Raw genomic sequence first — 20,124 nt, forward strand, 5'->3', positions numbered from 1 at the left:
GATAGTCACGCCGACCGTGATATTATAACTGGCCTTTACTTTTTGAGAAAAAAAATTATAAAAATTTTTTTGTAGTTTTTTTTTCTCTACTTAGAATCCAATATGGATCCTATTGCTGCCTTGGCAAAACAGCTTCAAGGCCTGTCTTTGGAGGTGGCAGGATTGAGGTCGTCTGTCCTCCAACAACAGCAGCAAATGCAGCAGACCGCACCCCCAGCGGTTGCTATGGGTAACCAGGTTGTTACAGAACCCAAGGTTGTTCTTCCCGACAGATTTTCTGGGGGAAGGGACAAATTTGCGACGTTCCGTGAGGCCTGCAAATTATATTTTAAGTTGCGCCCTTACTCCTCAGGTCATGAAGAACAGTGGGTTGGGATTGTCATTTCCCTGCTTCAGGGGGATCCGCAATCCTGGGCGTTCTCGTTACACCCTGGTTCCCAGGCTCTCCGGTCAGTGGAGGGATTTTTTGGGGCTTTGGGTCTCATATATGATGACCCTGACCGAGTCGCCCTGGCTGAGTCGAAGTTACGGAGACTCCTACAGGGAGATCGGTCAGCAGAGGAATATTGCTCAGAGTTCCGTAGGTGGGCTACGGATACTCAGTGGAACGACCCGGCTCTCAGGAGTCAGTTCTGCTCTGGGTTATCTGAAAGGGTTAAGGATGCACTGGCGCTGTATGAGACCCCCCTTTCCCTTGATGCTGTTATGTCCCTCTCTATCAGAATAGATAGGCGTCTTAGGGAGAGATCGAAAATTCCTGAGCAATTGGTTACCTCTCCCAAGCAACAATTAGTCTGTACTGACTTAGATGAGCCTATGCAGCTAGGCGGAACTTCTCGTCAGGTCCGTCCTCCTGAGGTTCGCCGTAGGGGGGGGCTTGTTTTTTCTGTGGGGGGAAGGGTCATTTCATTAATGTCTGTCCCTCCTTTCTCAAAAACAAAAGACCGTCGGAAAACTACTAACCCCAGGCTGTGCGGAGGATGTCAGCCGGGGGGTATACGTTTCCTCCATACGAACATCTCAATTTGTGTTACCAGCGGTTATTGTTTTTGGTGTTAAGACGGAGACTATTTCTTTTTTTCTAGACAGTGGAGCAGGGGTAAATTTGATAGATGCCCATTTTGCCCGCACTATGGGTTTGTCTCTCTGTACGCTGCAGAGACCTATTCCCGTATTCGCTATAGATTCTGCTCCTCTGTCTCAGAGAAACCTCACCCACATTGTTCATAATTTACACCTTCGGGTAGGGGACCACCATAATGAGTGTCTTTCATGTTACGTTCTGGAGGGCCTTCCCTCTCCGGTGGTATTGGGTCTTCCCTGGTTGGTAGCGCACAATCCAGTGGTGGATTGGCAGGCCAGGGAGATATTGGAGTGGAGTGAGCATTGCAGAGAGAATTGCTTAAATAACAATTGCTTAATCGCCTCCATAGCTTCCCTACCTACATTTATTTCGGACTTTGAGGATGTTTTTTCTGAAAAGGGTTGTCAGAAACTACCACCTCATCGTCCTTATGATTGCCCGGTTAACCTGATTCCCGGTGCAAAATTACCCAAGTCCAGGTTGTATAATCTTTCGGGTCCCGAGAGACAAGCCATGAAAGATTATATCTCCGAGAGTCTGGCTAAGGGACACATCAGACCCTCTTCTTCACCCGTGGCTGCAGGGTTTTTCTTTGTTAAAAAGAAAGATGGGGGCCTGCGTCCTTGCCTAGATTTCCGTGAGCTAAACCAGATAACCATCCGAGACCCATACCCTCTTCCTCTCATTCCTGACCTTTTTAATCAGATTGCGGGTGCTAGGTGGTTCTCCAAACTTGATCTTAGGGGGGCCTACAATCTGATTCGTGTCAGGGAAGGGGATGAGTGGAAGACAGCTTTTAACACCCCTGAGGGGCATTATGAAAATCTAGTTATGCCTTTCGGTCTGACCAATGCCCCCGCTGTCTTCCAACATTTCGTTAATGATATTTTTAGTCATCTCATCGGCAGGTTTGTAGTCATATACCTAGATGATATCTTAATTTATTCGGCTGATCTGAAAACACATGAGGTGCATGTCAGGCAAGTACTGCAGGTCCTACGGACGAATAAATTATATGCGAAAATTGAAAAATGTGTCTTCGCCGTTCAGGAAATACAGTTCCTGGGATATCTATTATCTGCTTCAGGTTTCCGTATGGATCCTGGGAAGGTCCAGGCAATTTTAGATTGGGATCTTCCTGAGAACCTTAAAGCCCTACAACGGTTTTTGGGTTTCTCAAATTTCTATAGAAAGTTCATTAAAAATTATTCAGTGATCGTTAAACCCCTTACCGACATGACTAGGAAGGGGACTGATTTTTCCAAATGGTCTGACGCCGCTCAAAATGCATTTTCCTCTCTAAAAGAGAGGTTTACCTCGGCACCTGTTCTAATTCAACCTGATGTCTCCCAGCCTTTTATTGTCGAGGTAGATGCGTCAGAGGTGGGAGTGGGGGCTGTATTGTCTCAGGGTCCGTCTCCTGGCAAATGGCGCCCTTGCGCTTTCTTTTCCAAAAAATTATCTTCTGCAGAGAAGAACTATGATGTTGGAAATAGGGAACTGTTGGCGATTAAACTGGCGCTTGAAGAGTGGCGTCACTTCTTAGAGGGAGCAATCCACCCCGTCACGGTGATTACGGATCACAAAAACCTTATGTACCTAGAATCGGCTAAGCGTCTCACCCCTAGACAAGCTAGGTGGTCGCTATTCTTTACCAGATTTAACTTTGTAATCACCTATCGTCCTGGGGCAAAAAATACCAAGGCAGACGCGTTATCTCGTAGTTTCCCTGGAGGGGGTAATGTTAGTGATCCGGTACCTATTTTACAAAGAGGAGTGGTTGTCTCTGCTGTACACTCTGTTCTAGAGGGAAAGGTGTTAGAGGCCCAGGGGGACGCCCCGGCCTCTTGCCCCTCAGAGAAATTGTTTGTACCGTTAAACCTGCGTCTTGAATTATTAAAAGAACATCATAATTCGGCACTTGCTGGGCACCCGGGTAGTAAAGCAACCTTGGAGCTATTATCTCGTCGTTTTTGGTGGCCAAGGTTGCGTCAGGATGTAATGGATTTCGTGTCTACTTGCTCTACTTGTGCACACGCGAAAGTCTCTCATACACGTCCAGCAGGGTCTTTATTGCCACTTTTTATCCCCAATAGGCCATGGACACATCTGTCAATGGATTTCATCACTGACTTACCGTTGTCTGCGGGTAAAACAGTTATCTTGGTAGTAGTAGACAGGTTTAGCAAAATGGTACACTTTATTGCGCTACCCGCACTTCCTAATGCTAAAACTCTTGCTCAGGTGTTTATCAGTGAAATCGTGAAGCTTCACGGGGTCCCTTCCGATGTGGTTTCGGATCGGGGAACCCAGTTTATTTCTAAGTTTTGGAAAGCTTTTTGTTCCCGTTTGGGGGTACACTTGTCCTTTTCCTCAGCTTTCCATCCTCAGTCGAATGGACAGACTGAGCGTACCAACCAAAACCTAGAAACATATTTAAGGTGTTTTGTGTCTGAAAACCAAGAGTTGTGGTCATCATATTTACCGTTAGCTGAGTTTGCCATAAATAATCATTATCAGGAGTCCACTGGCAAGTCACCATTCCTTGGTGCATACGGTTTTCATCCCCAATTTTGTACTTTCAAAGAGGGGGGGTCTTCTGGGGTTCCCGAAGAGGAAAGGTTTTCTTCATCTTTTTCATCGGTATGGCAGAAGGTGCAAGTTAACTTGAAAAAGATGAGTGGTAAATATAAATGCATGGCCGATAAGAAACGGTCGCCAGGTCCGGACCTAGGGGTGAATGACTATGTGTGGTTGTCTACTAGAAATATTAAGTTGAAGGTTCCCTCTTGGAAACTGGGCCCTAGGTTCATTGGTCCTTATAAAATAGTAGCCGTCATTAACCCTGTGGCTTTTCGCCTGGAGCTACCTCAGACTTTTAAGATCCATAACGTCTTCCATAAATCGTTACTCAAGAAGTATGTTCCACCTCTAGAACCATCACCGCTGCCACCTCCTCCTGTTATTGTGGATGGTAATCTGGAGTTTCAAATAGCCAGAATTGTTGATTCTCGTCGGGTCCGCCGCTCTCTTCAGTATCTGGTGCATTGGAGGGGTTACGGTCCCGAGGAAAGAATGTGGGTTCCAGCGTCAGAGGTAAACGCCAACAGGTTAATTCAGGCTTTCCATGCCTCTCATCCTGAGAGACCTGGTCCTGAGTGTCCGGAGGCCCCTCGTGAAAGGGGGGGTACTGTCACGAGGGTATCAAGAGCCACGTCTGACTCCGTTATACCCGGGGTCAGGAGGTCGCAGCGGGTGGCTGCGCGCTCTATATCTAAAGATCACGTTGTTTCTTAGTGATTGTTTTCTGTGTTTGCCTTGCTATCCTTTTTGTCTCAATCAGGGATCCGTAGCTTCTCCTCCTCAGCTGTTTCTTGTCTGCCACTCCCAACCTCCTTATATTCTCCCCTCACACTTCTCTAGTTGCCAGTTATAGAGCTTCCTGCCTGGACATCTATACTGACCCACTGGAGTTGTGTATCCTGGTTGTCGTTCCAGAGTGCTACCCTCCGGATCCCTGTTGGGCTTCTTGTTGTCTCCTGTTGTCGCCCACCTGGGATTATATGTTGAGTTTGTATTGTCTGTCCTTCCCTTGGTGTTTTCCTTTAGAGCTAGTGGTGCGGACTAGTGTTCCCACCGCCCTGTTCACTATCTAGGGCTCAGCTTAGGGAAAGCCAGGGCTTTAGGCACGTGATCGGCGTACGGGTGAGGAACCCGTCTAGGGACGTCAGGGCAGCCAGGTGCCAGCCGCCAGGTGAGTCAGGGGTCACCACCTTCCCTCTCACTTGGGCAGGGCCTTCCTTGTTCCCTCCCTCTGTGTCACGTATGTGATAGTCACGCCGACCGTGATAATAACATAAGATGCAAAATTCACAGTAGGTGATGATCACAGCTTATCTACTCACTGTCCCTGTACAATGACCGCAGATCACAGAGCATGCCTAGCAAACTCCCCCATAGAAGTCAAAGAACACCTCCAGTCTTTTGGCTGCTATGGTCCATGTGGCCTATCTTAAAATGCTGTTAATTGCAGCTCAGACAAGATGGCCGTCTCCGTAATCATGTACAGAAAATAGAATTTAAAAAAATCTAATATTGGAAAATAAAAACAAACAAAATAAATGCTACACCATCTGGTTTTAATTGATATAAAAAATCAGTTAGAGATGATACATTCAGTATAAAAAACTGGACATTGACTGACAGTGGCTGCCTGTAGGTGGCACCATTGAGTCGTCTTCCTTGTGGAAGGGAGCTGTTTTGCATATATTAAAGCATCATTTTTCTCATCAATGTGGGCACATAGGAACACGGGACCAACACAAATACATGTGCACTTGGCAGCTGAAGGCAACAGGTCAGCCAGTGTCATAGGTACAAATCTGCTGACAGATGCCCTTTTAATGTAAAAAGCACCTTCGGGCACCCATCACCAATCATTGAGTGACAAATACTTAAAGGGTCACTACCCTTTCAAAAAACTTTTTTCATATGTCACAGAGACATAGCAAAAGTTCAGATCTGTGGGGGTCCAAGAGCTGAGACCCCCACCGATTCCTAGAATGAGGGGAGAGAAGCACATGCATATCGCTCTCTCTCTCTGCACGAGACGAGCTCCATAGAAGTCTATGGACTTGTCTTGATTCCATCCTCAGGAGCGAGGAGAGCTATAGGTGCGGGCTTCACGCTCCTCTTTCTTGGGATCAGTGTGGGGGGGTGGGGTCTCAGGGCTCAGATCCTCACCTTTCTAAACTTTTGATATGTCTTGTAGAAAGGTGCAAGGGGCCGTCATTGACGGAAGGTATGTGTCACCGAGGTTCCTGGCCTCGGTGAGGTAAGATACGGTAGTTTTTAGTGTCGGCGGCAGCTAGTGCTGAATGACACTGTTTGTAAAACCGATTCGGGCCTGCTCTTACTGGGAGTAGCCAAAGTGCTGGGTGGGTGGCTTCTCCCCACACTCCAGGCCGGGTCTTTATTGGCCTATATAAAACCCAGCCAGCAATCTCAGCTAGGTGTGGATGATCCTCCATCTGACAGGGAAGCTGTGGAGGTTTGGGTTCTGTGCGTTGGTGCCGTGCTAAAGGCTTGAAAGCCGTATGCCGGAAAACCGGCCCCTAAAGCCTGCTGTGGACGGCTGGGGGAAAGACTGCTAACCAGGTGAAGATTTAGTTCTATGGACATTGCATGGTGTGAACAGACACCAAGACTGTGAACGGTCATTTTTGTGTTTCCTTATGTGTGAACAAACGCCGAACTGTTTATGTTAAAGACTTTGTGATTGCCTCTGTACTGCGTCCGCTAGCCTGTCTACCAGAGCAAAAACCCCACAGTCTCTATTATATATCGAAAGTCTTTTGAGTTGACCCTTTCATTTTTAAAACCTAAAACAGAAGCGCACAGCGAATAGTAATGCTGAGGGCTGATAGACGTAGGAAAATGTAGAACGTGGAGCCTCCGAACACAACAAAGTCAGCACAGACATAGCGGCCGGTGGTCATTCCCATCTGTCGCTCTCCCCCGCTGTGTGTAGGCGACAGGTAATGAACATAACACTCGGCTCAGAAAGAGAAATCCATTCAATCCCCATCCGACTGTTCGGCGTCATAATTGGTTCTGTTCCCACACCGCTGTGTTGACTCTTTTTCTTTCTCATAACTCGGTTTTTTCGCTGGTGTGAAGAAATATACACGGATATGAATATTTCAATACCCCAGAGTCTCTTATTATTACAGAGAAATGTAACATTAGCATATCATATTGTGACTTAGTTCTCACAAGATACCAATGTCTTCTATTAATGGACGTAGTTGTAAGTTTGCCAGCCGCGCTGGCGTTTGCCTATTAGCCACATATAAAAAAGGTATATTAGCTCCCTCTTAATCAACTGCTGTAATTAGCATGGAAATGGGAAATTGTCTAAGCAAATGTTATTTACTGTGGCATAAACGTACAATAAAAAAAAAGGTAATTGGTATTTTATGACCCTACTTTATGTTACCGTCTCCTACCTTTTGCAATGGAGTTTAGATATTCGTTTGAAAATGTTTGGGGCGGGGGTCTGTCTAATGGTGCAAAAAGTTGCCAGAAAAAATAGCGGCGTTCACCGTTTCCGGATGTGGATCTGCCGTGTCACTGAAACAGATGTGACTTAAAGGGGTTATCTGCCTTTTTGACTGATGATCTGCAAGCGCCGCTGCCAGGTAATCGGCGGGGGTCCAACACCCTATCACATGCCGATGTCCTATCCAAAGGATGGATCATAATCCGTCAGAAAAAGGACAGAAAAGTTGATAGCCACTTAGTTACTCCAAAGGATGTTATCTACGGTAAGTGCCCCCACCCACAAGTCTTCACCCTTTAACCTCAGACAATGGGGGCATCTTGCTTGGATATGCCCCCATTGTCTGATAGGTGAGGGTCCCAGCGATGAGAACAGAGGCCCAAAAGTTGTGGCGGGCGCACTGTGCATACGCAGCCACCCTCCAGTCATTTCTATGGGGCCGCCAAAAATAGACGAGCGCTGGTTCAGCTATTTCCGCCGGCCCCATAGAAATGAATGGGAGCAGTTGCCGTTCAAGCGCGGTGTGCTCCCATTCAGTACTATGGGGAGAGTGCTTGGTGGTGGCCGGACCCGGTAAAACCCGGGGTCCTCTGGCCGCCATCTTCCCCATTCCGTTCTCGCCGTAGGTGCGAGTCCCAGAGGTGGGACCCGCACCTAACAGACAATGGGGGCATGTCCTAGCGATATGCCCCTATTGTCTCAAATGGGAATACCCCTTCAACCCCCTATACAGGGATATGGATTCCACTGCTGGGCAAGCACCAGGCAGCTGCCTCTTGGAGTAGACTCAGTTTAGTAGACTGCTGACCCATGGGGTGAAGAGACACCGTTTTGAAACACTGAGGGGTCAGGCAGGACCATGGTCAGGAATAAGCAGAGTTAGCGCAATCCAAAGTCAGTCCAAGGGTCAGGGCTCAGTGTCAGCATGTTAGCAGGACATAGGACATAACTAGGAGACATAACTATACATATATCATTTTTATTTATTAATATGATATTACTGCCCATACTGTGGACAGAAAACTCGATACTTTATGTAATTCTGAAACCAGAAATATATTAATGAGCACTTTTAAAAGGGTTGACCCATGAGGAAAACCCCTGTCCCTATGCACTACTGCAGTGTATATACAGTCAGGTCCATAAATATTGGGACATCGACACAATTCTAACATTTTTGGCTCTATACACCACCACAATGGATTGAAAATGAAACAAACAAGATGTGCTTTAACTGCAGACTGTCAGCTTTAATTTTAGGGTATTTACATCCAAATCAGGTGAACGGTGTAGGAATTACAACAGTTTGCATATGTGCCTCCCACTTGTTAAGGTCCCAAAAGTAATGGCCAGGTGTGTGTTATTCCCTCATTATCCCAATTGCAATGAGCAGATAAAAGGTCCAGAGTTCATTTCAAGTTTGCTATTTGCATTTGGAATCTGTTGCTGTCAACTCTCAAGAAGAGATCCAAAGAGCTGTCACTATCAGTGAAGCAAGCCATCATTAGGCTAAAAAAACACAACAAACCCATCAGAGAGATAGCAAAAACATTAGGCGCGGCCAAAACAACGGTTTGGAACATTCTTAAAAAGAAGGAACGCACCGGTGAGCTCAGCAACACCAAAGGACCCGGAAGACCACGGAAAACAACTGTGGTGGATGACCGAAGAATTATTTGCCTGGTGAAGAAAACCCCCTTCACAACAGTTGGCCAGATCAAGAACACTCTCCAGGAGGTAGGTGTATGTGTGTCAAAGTCAACAATCAAGAGAAGACTTCACCAGAGTGAATACAGAGGGTTCACCACAAGATGTAAACCATTGGTGAGCCTCAAAAACAGGAAGGCCAGATTAGAGTTTGCCAAACAACATCTAAAAAAGCCTACACAGTTCTGGAACAACATCCTATGGACAGATGAGACCAAGATCAACTTGTACCAGAGTGATGGGAAGAGAAGAGTATGGAGAAGGAAAGGAACTGCTCATGATCCTAAGCATACCACTTCATCAGTGAAGCATGGTGGTGGTAGTGTCATGGCGTGGGCATGTATGGCTGCCAATGGAACTGGCTCTCTTGTATTTATTGATGATGTGACTGCTGACAAAAGCAGCAGGATGAATTCTGAAGTGTTTCGGGCAATATTATCTGCTCATATTCAGCCAAATGCTTCAGAACTCATTGGACGACACTTCACAGTGCAGATGGACAATGACCCAAAGCATACTGCAAAAGCAACCAAAGAGTTTTTTAAGGGAAAGAAGTGAAATGTTATGCAATGGCCGAGTCAATCACCTGACCTGAATCCGATTGAGCATGCATTTCACTTGCTGAAGACAAAACTGAAGGGAAAATGCCCCAAGAACAAGCAGGAACTGAAGACAGTTGCAGTAGAGGCCTGGCAGAGCATCACCAGGGATGAAACCCAGCGTCTGGTGATGTCTATGCGTTCCAGACTTCAGGCTGTAATTGACTGCAAAGGATTTGCAACCAAGTATTAAAAAGTGAAAGTTTGATTTATGATTATTATTTTGTCCCATTACTTTTGGTCCCTTAACAAGTGGGAGGCACATATGGAAACTGCTGTAATTCCTACACCGTTCACCTGATTTGGATGTAAATACCCTCAACTTAAAGCTGACAGTCTGCAGTTAAAGCACATCTTGTTCGTTTCATTTCAAATCCATTGTGGTGGTGTATAGAGCCAAAAATGTTAGAATTGGGTCGATGTCCCAATATTTATGGACCTGACTGTATAGGCATATACATACGTCATAGAAGGGATTCCCCTTCCCTGTCTGTGTTTTAATGAATTGTATCTGAAAAACCTCAGCTGCTTCTCTGGCAGACTCGAGAGGTCTCCATGCAATTCTACACTCCCCCTGTAGTGGCCGCTGCAGAAGAAATCAGCATCCGGCTGCATCATTTCCCGGCAAAATCAGTGATCTGCTGAGTGTTGGCGCTCGGGAGAAGGGCGGTCTAACAGCTCCTTGCAGAACAAACATCCCAACACTTCACGCTATTTTCTTCTGACAAATGAGACTAAATGCAAAGTGTATTTTTTATTTTTTTGTATTTTTTGATCAGCAGTGTACAACTTGCTGCTTCACTGTGATGTATTTTTTATGAAGGCACGGTTAACTATACATCCATTAAAGTAAAATGAAATGGAATAAAATTTAACATGCGTTGTATAAACGCTGTATTGCCGGCATCTGTTCTTGCCCTGTATTCGGTTTAATAGGCCAGCTTGTAGTAGTACGGCATGATGGATAGCGGAGATCTGGTACGTGACCGTATTTTCCTACTTTTGCCCCTTTTTCAGTCTATTAGTTGGCTTACTCTGAAAACTGAATTTTATGCCAGAATTGGGGTTCAGTAGGCTACACCCCATTTACAGAAAACGCCGCCCCTTTCTGATAAGCCCCACCCCTTTGAACAGGCCAGAAAAAAAGTGTAGAAAAACGAGTTACGCAGAATCGCGCCAATTTGCTTCCGTTTTTAGACAGATTTTATGTGCAGACACGTTAGTAAATCTGGGCCAGTGCCTTCTTTTTGAAAATGAGGGCTCATTCAGACCGTAAGTGTTTCGGGGTCCGCCAGTTGCAGACCTGCAAAACACGGATACCGGCCACGTGTGTTCCGCATTTTGTGGAACACACAGGGCCAGCGCTGTATAGAAATGCCTATTCTTGTCAGCAATCGCAATCGGACATGCTCTATATATTATTTGCGGGGGCCGCGGAACGGAACTACGGATGTGGACAGCACTGTTCACCTGATTGGGCTGAGACGGGGAACACAACAGGTATGGATGTCGCTGTATGGAAGAGGCTGAAGCATCTGCTCTTCTGATCAGTAACGATCCAGTCCTAAAGATAAACCGAAAAAAAAAATCCCTCTTTAAGGGGAGTCTGTCCGCTGTATAGGCAATGGGGGAAGCAATGTAAACATACCTAGGGCGGTGGTCAGGCGGGATACACAACCAAGAAGTCCAGTTTATAATCCCCCTTGCGCCACAATTCCAGGCGCCATGGAGGCGGTGCCTTCTTGTAGAGTGCACTGAGCGCGTCCCCAGCCCCTCCCCTCTTAGTGGTGGCTTTAACAGTCTCCTGATTGGATGCTATAGCTGTCACTCTGAGCAGAGGGCGGGGCCTGAACAGGAATGAGCCTCCATGGCTCTTACAATGATAACAGGGATTACTTTGTCATGCAACCTGCATGACCATCACCCCAGATACGCTTACACTGTCCCCCCCACCACCTGCCCTATAGACTCCCCTTAAAGGGGTTTTCACCTTCCTGAGCTGACTCCCTCAGCGTGGTTGGATCCGCGGTGGTGAGCATACTTCTCTTTACCTGCTGATTCCCTCCACTGGGTTCAGGCTCCATCTCTCCCCCTCGGGATCCGTAAGTCATGGGTCTACCTGCGCCAACATCTGGTTTGACGCTGGTCACGTGACCGCCGCTGACAGTAACCGGTGAGAATGGTAATGTGTCACGTGATCCAGTGACATGACACAAGCCATGTCACCGCTGGTAGACCCCGGACCTGCTGTGCCCGGGTGGAGCGATGGCGCTGGAACCCTGCGGTGGGAATCAGCGGTGTATGAGTAAAAAAAGTGCAGAAGGGTCAACAAGCCCTTTCACAGCAGCCTTCTCACAGCTTTGCTTCGGCCACATGACGTCATAGGTATTGATGACCTATCCTGAGCGTGGGTCATCAGTATAATGCTGCGCACAGTACATATTATTAATCATACCGTCATATCCTCTGTAATGCAGATTTTGCTCCCATTTTTTTTTTTTTGTTTCTCAATATTTCTTAATAACTTAGTAACATTTACACCATAAATAAATATTGATTGTCGCTTCGGCCATCGCTGAGCTCATATGCATTTTTTAATATTCAGGCCATAGCCTCCAGTGTTTGCAGTTATCGGCACCTGACGTTCTTGTACCGGCTTTGAATTTATTACATTTTCTGTGACCCTGCGATGCTTTGCAGAGGTAGATGCTGATGGGGAATTGAGTTCAAGCACCAAACGCAGGGTTAAAGGTGCAAATTCCAGGTAACCAGACCCTCAGGACCAGTGCCATCCCCTCCGAAGACGCCTCCCTAAGGCTGGCCCTGAGCGGGGAAAGAAACAGTACTGAAGTGGTTAACGTGCAATGCAGAGCTTTAACTAGCCCTAGTATATATGTGATAGAGGGATAGATATGAGATACTTCACCCTCCTAGTCCTAGCTCATGATTAGTAGAACGTCTTTTCCTGGGGACTGGCGTGTGGGCCAGAATGGACGGACTTCTTCTCGTTGTACGGAGATCCGCGCTCTCGCACTTGGTATTCCTCTTATGCCGTTGGGTTGATTCACTGCTCCCGCTACAACTTCATGATCTCTAATGTAATTAGCTGTCAGAGTCTTATGAATGCTAATTTATGCTCCAGAGCTAAACCTATATAAATATATAAATCAATATATACTTTTTAATTATTTCAGACAAATGCAAGCCTCGGCATTGTGTAAGGATATCCAAACTAATTACTGAACGTTAACAATTCCCATTCCTCTTGTCTACATCTGACAATTCCATGGACTTTCTCTTACTCTGATTTCATTCTGTACCAACTTAGGAGAATATAAATGTCTCTTTCCAGGGGAAGTTTTCATCCAGCGTCCTGATCCGCCCGTGGTGGGAAAGGTGAATCACCACAGCATTGAGCTGTACTGGGACATCAGTCATGTCTACCAGCACATCGGGCCTCCTAACACACGGTGCAGGTTTTCCATTGAAGAAGAAGACGTTAAAACCCATATGTACGGCACCGTTTACTGGTAAGTGTCTATTGTGAAGATCGGTGCTCGGCAAGTTGTATTTATTAACCTTGTGACAGGTCATGTAGTGGTTCCTAAAAGAATACATAACGTTAGTTCCCAAGTGAAGTAAGCCTTGAGACATGGCTTGGATATTAAATAAGCCAGCATCTCATCTGCAGACAGCTGTTTCGGGGTGATTGCCCTGCTGACAGCTGTTCTCCCCCTGACCCGGACACAGGCCTCTCACCCAGTTAAGCCAGTACTCTCTGCTCTGTACTGGTGAGGGGCAATCACCCCGAAACAGCTGTCTGCAGATGAGATGCTGGCTTATTTAATATCCAAGCCATGTCTCAAGGCTTATTTTAAGAGCTGAACATTGACTTCTAGGATAGCTGCCTTACATCTGGTGGTATCCGAGGCAGAGCTTGTTAAGAGCTCATTTGCATCCCTTCCCTCCCAGAATTCCAGAGGAGCATGTATGGCCTATACGTCTCCTCACACTGAGTAAGGTGCTCTCTCCCTAAGGAGAGTTAGTTCCCCCCTGACATATAATATTGGAACACACCCAAATGTATCAAAACAATATTACATAACCACCCCTATGTAATAAGAACATCACAGTGTAAGAAGAACAATGTCACATATAATAGCCCAAACACCAAAAAGTAATAAAAATAATATAATGCATGTGTAATAAGAATGATATCACACTTCCACCAAAGTGTAATAGGAGCAATATCCCATATAATAGCCTAAACACCCAAAAGTAATAAAAATAATATAACAGACACACATTATTGTCATAAAAATACCGTAATATTACACCCCCAAAGAAATGCAATGCAATTTCACATGCAAAAGGGATAAAAGTAGTATAACACACATTAATGCCATAATAATATCACACACCCAACAAAATATAATAACAACAACCCCCCCCCATATTATAACAATATCACTCCCTAATTGAATATGAACAATATCCAATCTATCACGCACTCCAATGTAATGAGAACAATATCACATGTAATATCACACACCTTCACAATTATACGCACCACTGTAATAAGAATATTATCATATACATCATACACATTGACGCAATAAGAACATCATACAAGAATGTAACACGAAAAATAGCACATATAATATCAGACTCCCGCAATGCATGAAAAATGATATCATGCAAAATTTGAGAAAAATATCATTCGTGCTTTGGGGACCTCCCTCGCCGTGATCGCTAGCAGCCAATGTAGAACAGGTGAGCAGACGTGTGTCTGTGTATGACATGTACTTTACTGCAGGAGAAATGTCTGACTGTCAGTAGGTTGCACTGATTCCTAGCTCTGGTCCACACGTATTATGGCTTGATAGGCACTAAGCTCTGGACCATCTACTTAGGCCAGATCACTGAAATAATATCTTGGTAAAACTTTATGGAGTCGGCCATTTTCTAATAAAATGAATTCCTTAAAGGGGTTGTGTCACTTCTGCAAATGGCATTTATCATGTAGAGAAAATGGATACAAGGCACTTACTAATGTATTGTGATTGTCCATATTGCCTCCTTTGCTGGGTAGATTCATTTTTCCATCACATTATACACTGCTTGTTTCCATGGTCACGACCACCTTGTAATCCAGTAGCGGTAGCCGTGCTTGCACACTATAGGAAAAATTGCTAGACAGTGTGCACTCCCGCCGTCCCGGCCACCAGAGAGGCCGGAGCTTTTCCCTATAATGTGCAAGCATGACCACTGCTGATGGACTGCCGGGTGGTCATACCTATGGAAAAGAGCAGGGTGTAATGTGATGAAAAAATAAATCCAGCCAGCAAAGGAAGCAATATGGAGAATCATAATACATTAGTAAGTGCCTTGTAATAGCTTCCTCTACATGATAAATGAAGATAAAAGAAAGAAAGGAGGCAGCGCCTCATGTGTGGTGTTGTATAGTAAAATAATAAAAGATTAGTAAGAACTCTTACCAGAAGGTGTTGTGAGAAGTCACAAAACCTATATGAAGCTTGTGCTGATTTTCCCGATCAGCGTGCGGGGCGCCTGCGCTGCTGCCTAGGTTCCAGCCCGTGCTGTGAGAGCATTCGTCGGGGAGAGGTATCGATGCAGAAGAAGAAAGAAACTGAGCCTTTAGGATGGCGCTGTCAGCAGGAGTCAGAAACAGGTAAGTATTGGTAACACAATACTTTTTATTTACAGTCGACGCGTTTCAGGGGCGGAGAGCCCCCTTCATCAGGACAATATACAACATGAAGCAGCATTCACATATAGCGGTTATTTCAACTCAAAAATGGCGCATGAGACCCAGGAAAGGTGGAGCAGAGGGAGGGAAAGGGGCGGGGGATGGGCGTGTATCACAGACAATGGAAAAACGTCATCGGGCATTCAAGGTCCTTATGGACCTATTTAGTAATAGAACTGGTTTCTTTTAGAAGATATTTATTTATTTAGTTTTATTTAGTTGGGTGATTTTTCAAATGAGTAAATGTTGGAAAACTGATTTGTTTAAAAAAAGAGGGAGAAGAAAAAGCACAGGAGATTATCCTCTCCAAGTCCAGAAGGTAGTAAGTAGTAAGGATAATCTCCTGTGCTTTTTCTTCTCCCTCTTTTTTTAAACAAATCAGTTTTCCAACATTTACTCATTTGAAAAATCACCCAACTAAATAAAACCACTACACTCCAACTGGATTTTATACTCTGGTGTATTTCCCAGATATGCGAGTAGGAAACAAATACACCTTCTGATATTGATAGCGCACAGTAATTTTATTCATTCTCTCTCTCTCTCTCTATCTATCTATATATATATACTTTTTTTTCTATTCTTTAATTTTGAAACAAACGATTCTTTGACTCAGAATATAGAATAAACTAAATCAATGTAACCACCATACTTTAAACCACCCGCTGCCCGGTCCATGTCACAAACACTAGTATGAGATCTACACACCCGCAAACAACCTAAAATGCGGTCAATCCTACTACATTAGCACTGCCATATTTCACAGCACATTCTACAATAAATATCTTCTAAAAGAAACCAGTTCTATTACTAAATAGGTCCGTAAGGACCTTGAATGCCTGATGACGTTTTTCCATTGTCTGTGATACACGCCCATCCCCCGCCCCTTTCCCTCCCTCTGCTCCACCTTTCCTGGGTCTCACGCGCCATTTTTGAGTTGAAATAACCGCTATATGTGAATGCTGCTTCATGTTGTATATTGTCCTGATGAAGGGGGCTCTGCGCCCCTGAAACGCGTCGACTGTAAATAAAAAGTATTGTGTTACCAATACTTACCTGTTTCCGACTCCTGCTGACAGCGCCATCCTAAAGGCTCAGTTTCTTTCTTCTTCCGCATCTACATGATAAATGCTATTTGCTGAAGTGAGACAACCCCTTTAACCTTGTGGGCACTAGCCTAGGATGCCCTCTCATGTCTTACTTGAGCACCCGGTTCAGTGTCTTCCCGATGCCCACGGATCCCGTCTGTGTCTATGGCCATCAAGATGGTGGCAGTCACATGGTTTACCATTGTGACCGCTGCCCTCTTCTGCGCTTGTGCTGAAAGCATTCAGTGCATGTGCAGATAGATGTGGCGGGTTCTGCTGTATCTGTGCATGCATTGTATGCATTATGCCCAAGTGCAGAAGGCGATTCTTCACTGCAGCAGTCTTATGAGTAAATCAGGTGACCTCCGCCATCTTGATTGTCATGGATGCAGCAGCTGCATTCATCCACTGTTTACAGGCCAGATCCATGGGTGGCGGGGATAACAAGGTTGGAGTGTTAAGATTTTTTTTTTTTTTTTTTAGATAGTAGCCAACTCCTTTGATTTTTAAGAATCTTTAATAAAAAGCACAGTATAAAATACAATTACTTAGTAGTCAAGAAATGCAGTGGTCAGGCAAAGTCATTAATAGAAAGCTACTAATCCAACAGTACATCAAGATTAAAAGGGTTTTCTGACATTTTAATACTGATGACCTATCCTGTAGATAGGTCATCAGTATCTGATCGGTAGGGGTCCGACACCCGGGACCACCGCCGATCAGCTGTTTGAGAAGGCATCAGCTCTCCTGTGAGCGCCGCTGCCTTCTCAAGCTCATCAAGTACAGCGCCGTACATTGTATAGTGGTTGTGCTTGGTATCGCGCTCATCCCCATTCACTTCTACAGGGGCAAGCTGCTCCTAGGCCATGTGGAAAAGCAGAGAGCACCCTTGCCTTCTCGAACAGCTGATCGGTGGGGGGGTTCCCGGGTGTCGGACCCCCACCGATCAGATATTGATGACCTGTCCTGAGGATAGGTCATCAGTATAAAAACACTCGGAAAACTCCTTTAAATGCTTATGGACTGACCACTACTAAGACGTGGTTAGGTCCTTAGGCTTGGTCCTCATTTCTTAGCATCTATCCTGGATCCTGTGTCAAAGTAAAGGTCCTGCAGTTCAAGCCATACTTTATCAGGATAACAAAATAGGGATTTGGACCCCACTCCCGACTGTAAACTTAGATTCTGACCCAGATCCTGACCGTACTCTTAGATTCTGACCCAGATCCTGACCGTACTCTTAGATCCTGACCCAGATCCTGACCGTACTCTTAGATCCTGACTGTAAATTTAGATTCTGACCCAATCCTGACCGTACTCTTAGATCCTGACCGTACTCTTAGATCCTGACTGTATATTTAGATCCTGACCCAGATCCTGACCGTATTCTTAGATCCTGACCCAGATCCTGACCGTACTCTTAGGTCCTGACCCAGATCCTGACCGTACTCTTAGGTCCTGACCCAGATCCTGACCGTATTCTTAGGTCCTGACCCAGATCCTGACCGTACTCTTAGGTCCTGACCCAGATCCTGACCGTACTCTTAGGTCCTGACCCAGATCCTGACCGTACTCTTAGGCCCTGACCCAGATCCTGACCGTACTCTTAGGTCCTGACCCAGATCCTGACCGTACTCTTAGGTCCTGACCCAGATCCTGACTGTAAATTTAGATTCTGACCCAATCCTGACCATACGCGTAGATCCTGACCCAGATCCTGACCGTACGCGTAGATCCTGACCCAGATCCTGACCGTACTCTTGGGTCCTGACCCAGATCCTGACCGTAAATTTAGATTCTGACCCAATCCTGACCGTACTCTTAGATCCTGACCGTACTCTTAGATCCTGACCCAGATCCTAGCCATACGCGTAGATCCTGACCGTAATCTTAGATCCTGACCCAAATTCTGACCGTACTCTTAGATCCTGGCCCAGATCCTGACCGTATGCGTAGATCCTTACCCAGATCCTGACCGTACTTTAGATCCTGACCGTACCCTTAGATCCTGACCCAGATCCTGACCGTATGCGTAGATTCTTACCCAGATCCTGAACGTACTCTTAGATCCTGACCGTACCCTTAGATCCTTATCCAGATCCTGACCATACACGTAGATCCTGACCATACTCTTAGATCCTGACCCAAATCCTGACCGTACTCTTAGATCCTGACCCAGATCCTGACCGTATGCGTAGATCCTTACCCAGATCCTGAACGTACTCTTAGATCCTGACCGTACCCTTAGATCCTTACCCAGATCCTGACCGTATGCGTAGATCCTTACCCAGATCCTAAACGTACTCTTAGATCCTTACCTAGATCCTGAACGTACTCTTAGATCCTGACCGTACCCTTAGATCCTTACCCAGATCCTGACCATACGCGTAGATCCTGACCATACTCTTAGATCCTGACCCAAATCCTGACCGTACTCTTAGATCCTGACCCAGATCCTGACCGTATGCGTAGATCCTTACCCAGATCCTGAACGTACTCTTAGATCCTGACCGTACCCTTAGATCCTGACCCAGATCCTGACCGTATGCGTAGATCCTTACCCAGATCCTGAACGTACTCTTAGATCCTTACCTAGATCCTGACCGTATGCGTAGATCCTTACCCAGATCCTGAACGTACTCTTAGATCCTTACCTAGATCCTGACAGTACTCTTAGATCCTCACCCAGACCCTGACCGTACTCTTAGATTCTGACTGTATTCTTAGATGCCAACTCTTAGGTGCCCTGAGGAACCTAAAAAGTACCCAATCAATACTCCCTTTTCTGCTGTACCACTGTACTTGTACCAGTTTCCTCAGTGGGAGAGAAAACGTGGATTTATAGATGAGCGGTTACACATATGGCAGTTATATGCGTGCCATGCGGTAACCACTTTCATCTGTGAACCTCTGTTTCTCTCCCACTCATGAAACTGATAACATAAGGCCTTGTATTGCGGCATGAGGGGCCTTTCCCATACTGCCCTGTTATTGGTTGCTCTTAGTTTGTGACTTTCCCTGAGCACTGCATTTTTTGACTACTTGGCCATAGTATTCAATTGTGTGATTTTTTTTTTTTATTAAATCCAATTAAAAATGTTTTCAATGATTGTTTGTTGGAATAGTTCCTGGCTAACTAGCCTTATCCATTTTGCGGTCAGGATTTGTAGATTTTTAGCTGACCAGATGACAGATTTCCAGACCAGCAGTAAATTGCCAGCATTACTGTATTTTAATGCATGTGCTTCTCGCTGCTTCATTCACACATCATGTATTGAAGCTTGGACATATAGAAAGTTCTGATTCTGGTCTCTTCTGATTTTCCCCGTGATCTTCTAAAAAAAAAAATAATAATCTAGATTTTTGCTACTCTCGTGCATTCCTCTTGCCCTTATTGATTTACGTCATTGCACGTCACTTCTATGTGATGGAGTAGTTACCTAAAACAATTCCATGTGGTTTATTTTTCTGGCTACAAGGTCACAATAAGGGCTCATTCACACGACCGTGGTTCAGTTCCGCATCCGAGCCGCAGTTTTTGCGGCTCGGGTGCGGACCCATTTACACTCCGAGTGCTGTCTGCATCGGTTGCTCTGTTCTGTGGCCCCGCAAAAATTATAAGTCAAGAATAGGCATTTATATAAAGGGCCGTCCGTTCCACAAATTGCGGAAGGCACACGGGCGGCATCCGTGTTTTGCGGATCCGCAAGCCCTAACTATGTTCTGAATGAGGAGACGGGAGTTAGCCATCTCTGACTGCAGCTTACTTCCCTCGAAAACCAAAATTCGGGAGGGATAAACTCCAACTGCCTGAG

General features: G+C 45.5%; 1 protein-coding gene across 1 annotated transcript in view; it reads left to right on the forward strand.

The window, feature by feature from the left end:
- FANK1 (fibronectin type III and ankyrin repeat domains 1) overlaps positions 1 to 20,124 on the forward strand; it is a 110,990-nt gene that overhangs the window by 20,902 nt on the left and 69,964 nt on the right. The window contains exon 2 of the mRNA XM_040437744.1: positions 12,804 to 12,981. Within this exon, the coding sequence (XP_040293678.1) occupies positions 12,804 to 12,981 (178 nt within the window). The remainder of the gene's footprint in view (positions 1 to 12,803; positions 12,982 to 20,124) is intronic.

The sequence above is a fragment of the Bufo bufo genome, chromosome 6 (genome assembly GCF_905171765.1).
Source record: "Bufo bufo chromosome 6, aBufBuf1.1, whole genome shotgun sequence".
Classification (NCBI taxonomy): domain Eukaryota; kingdom Metazoa; phylum Chordata; class Amphibia; order Anura; family Bufonidae; genus Bufo; species Bufo bufo.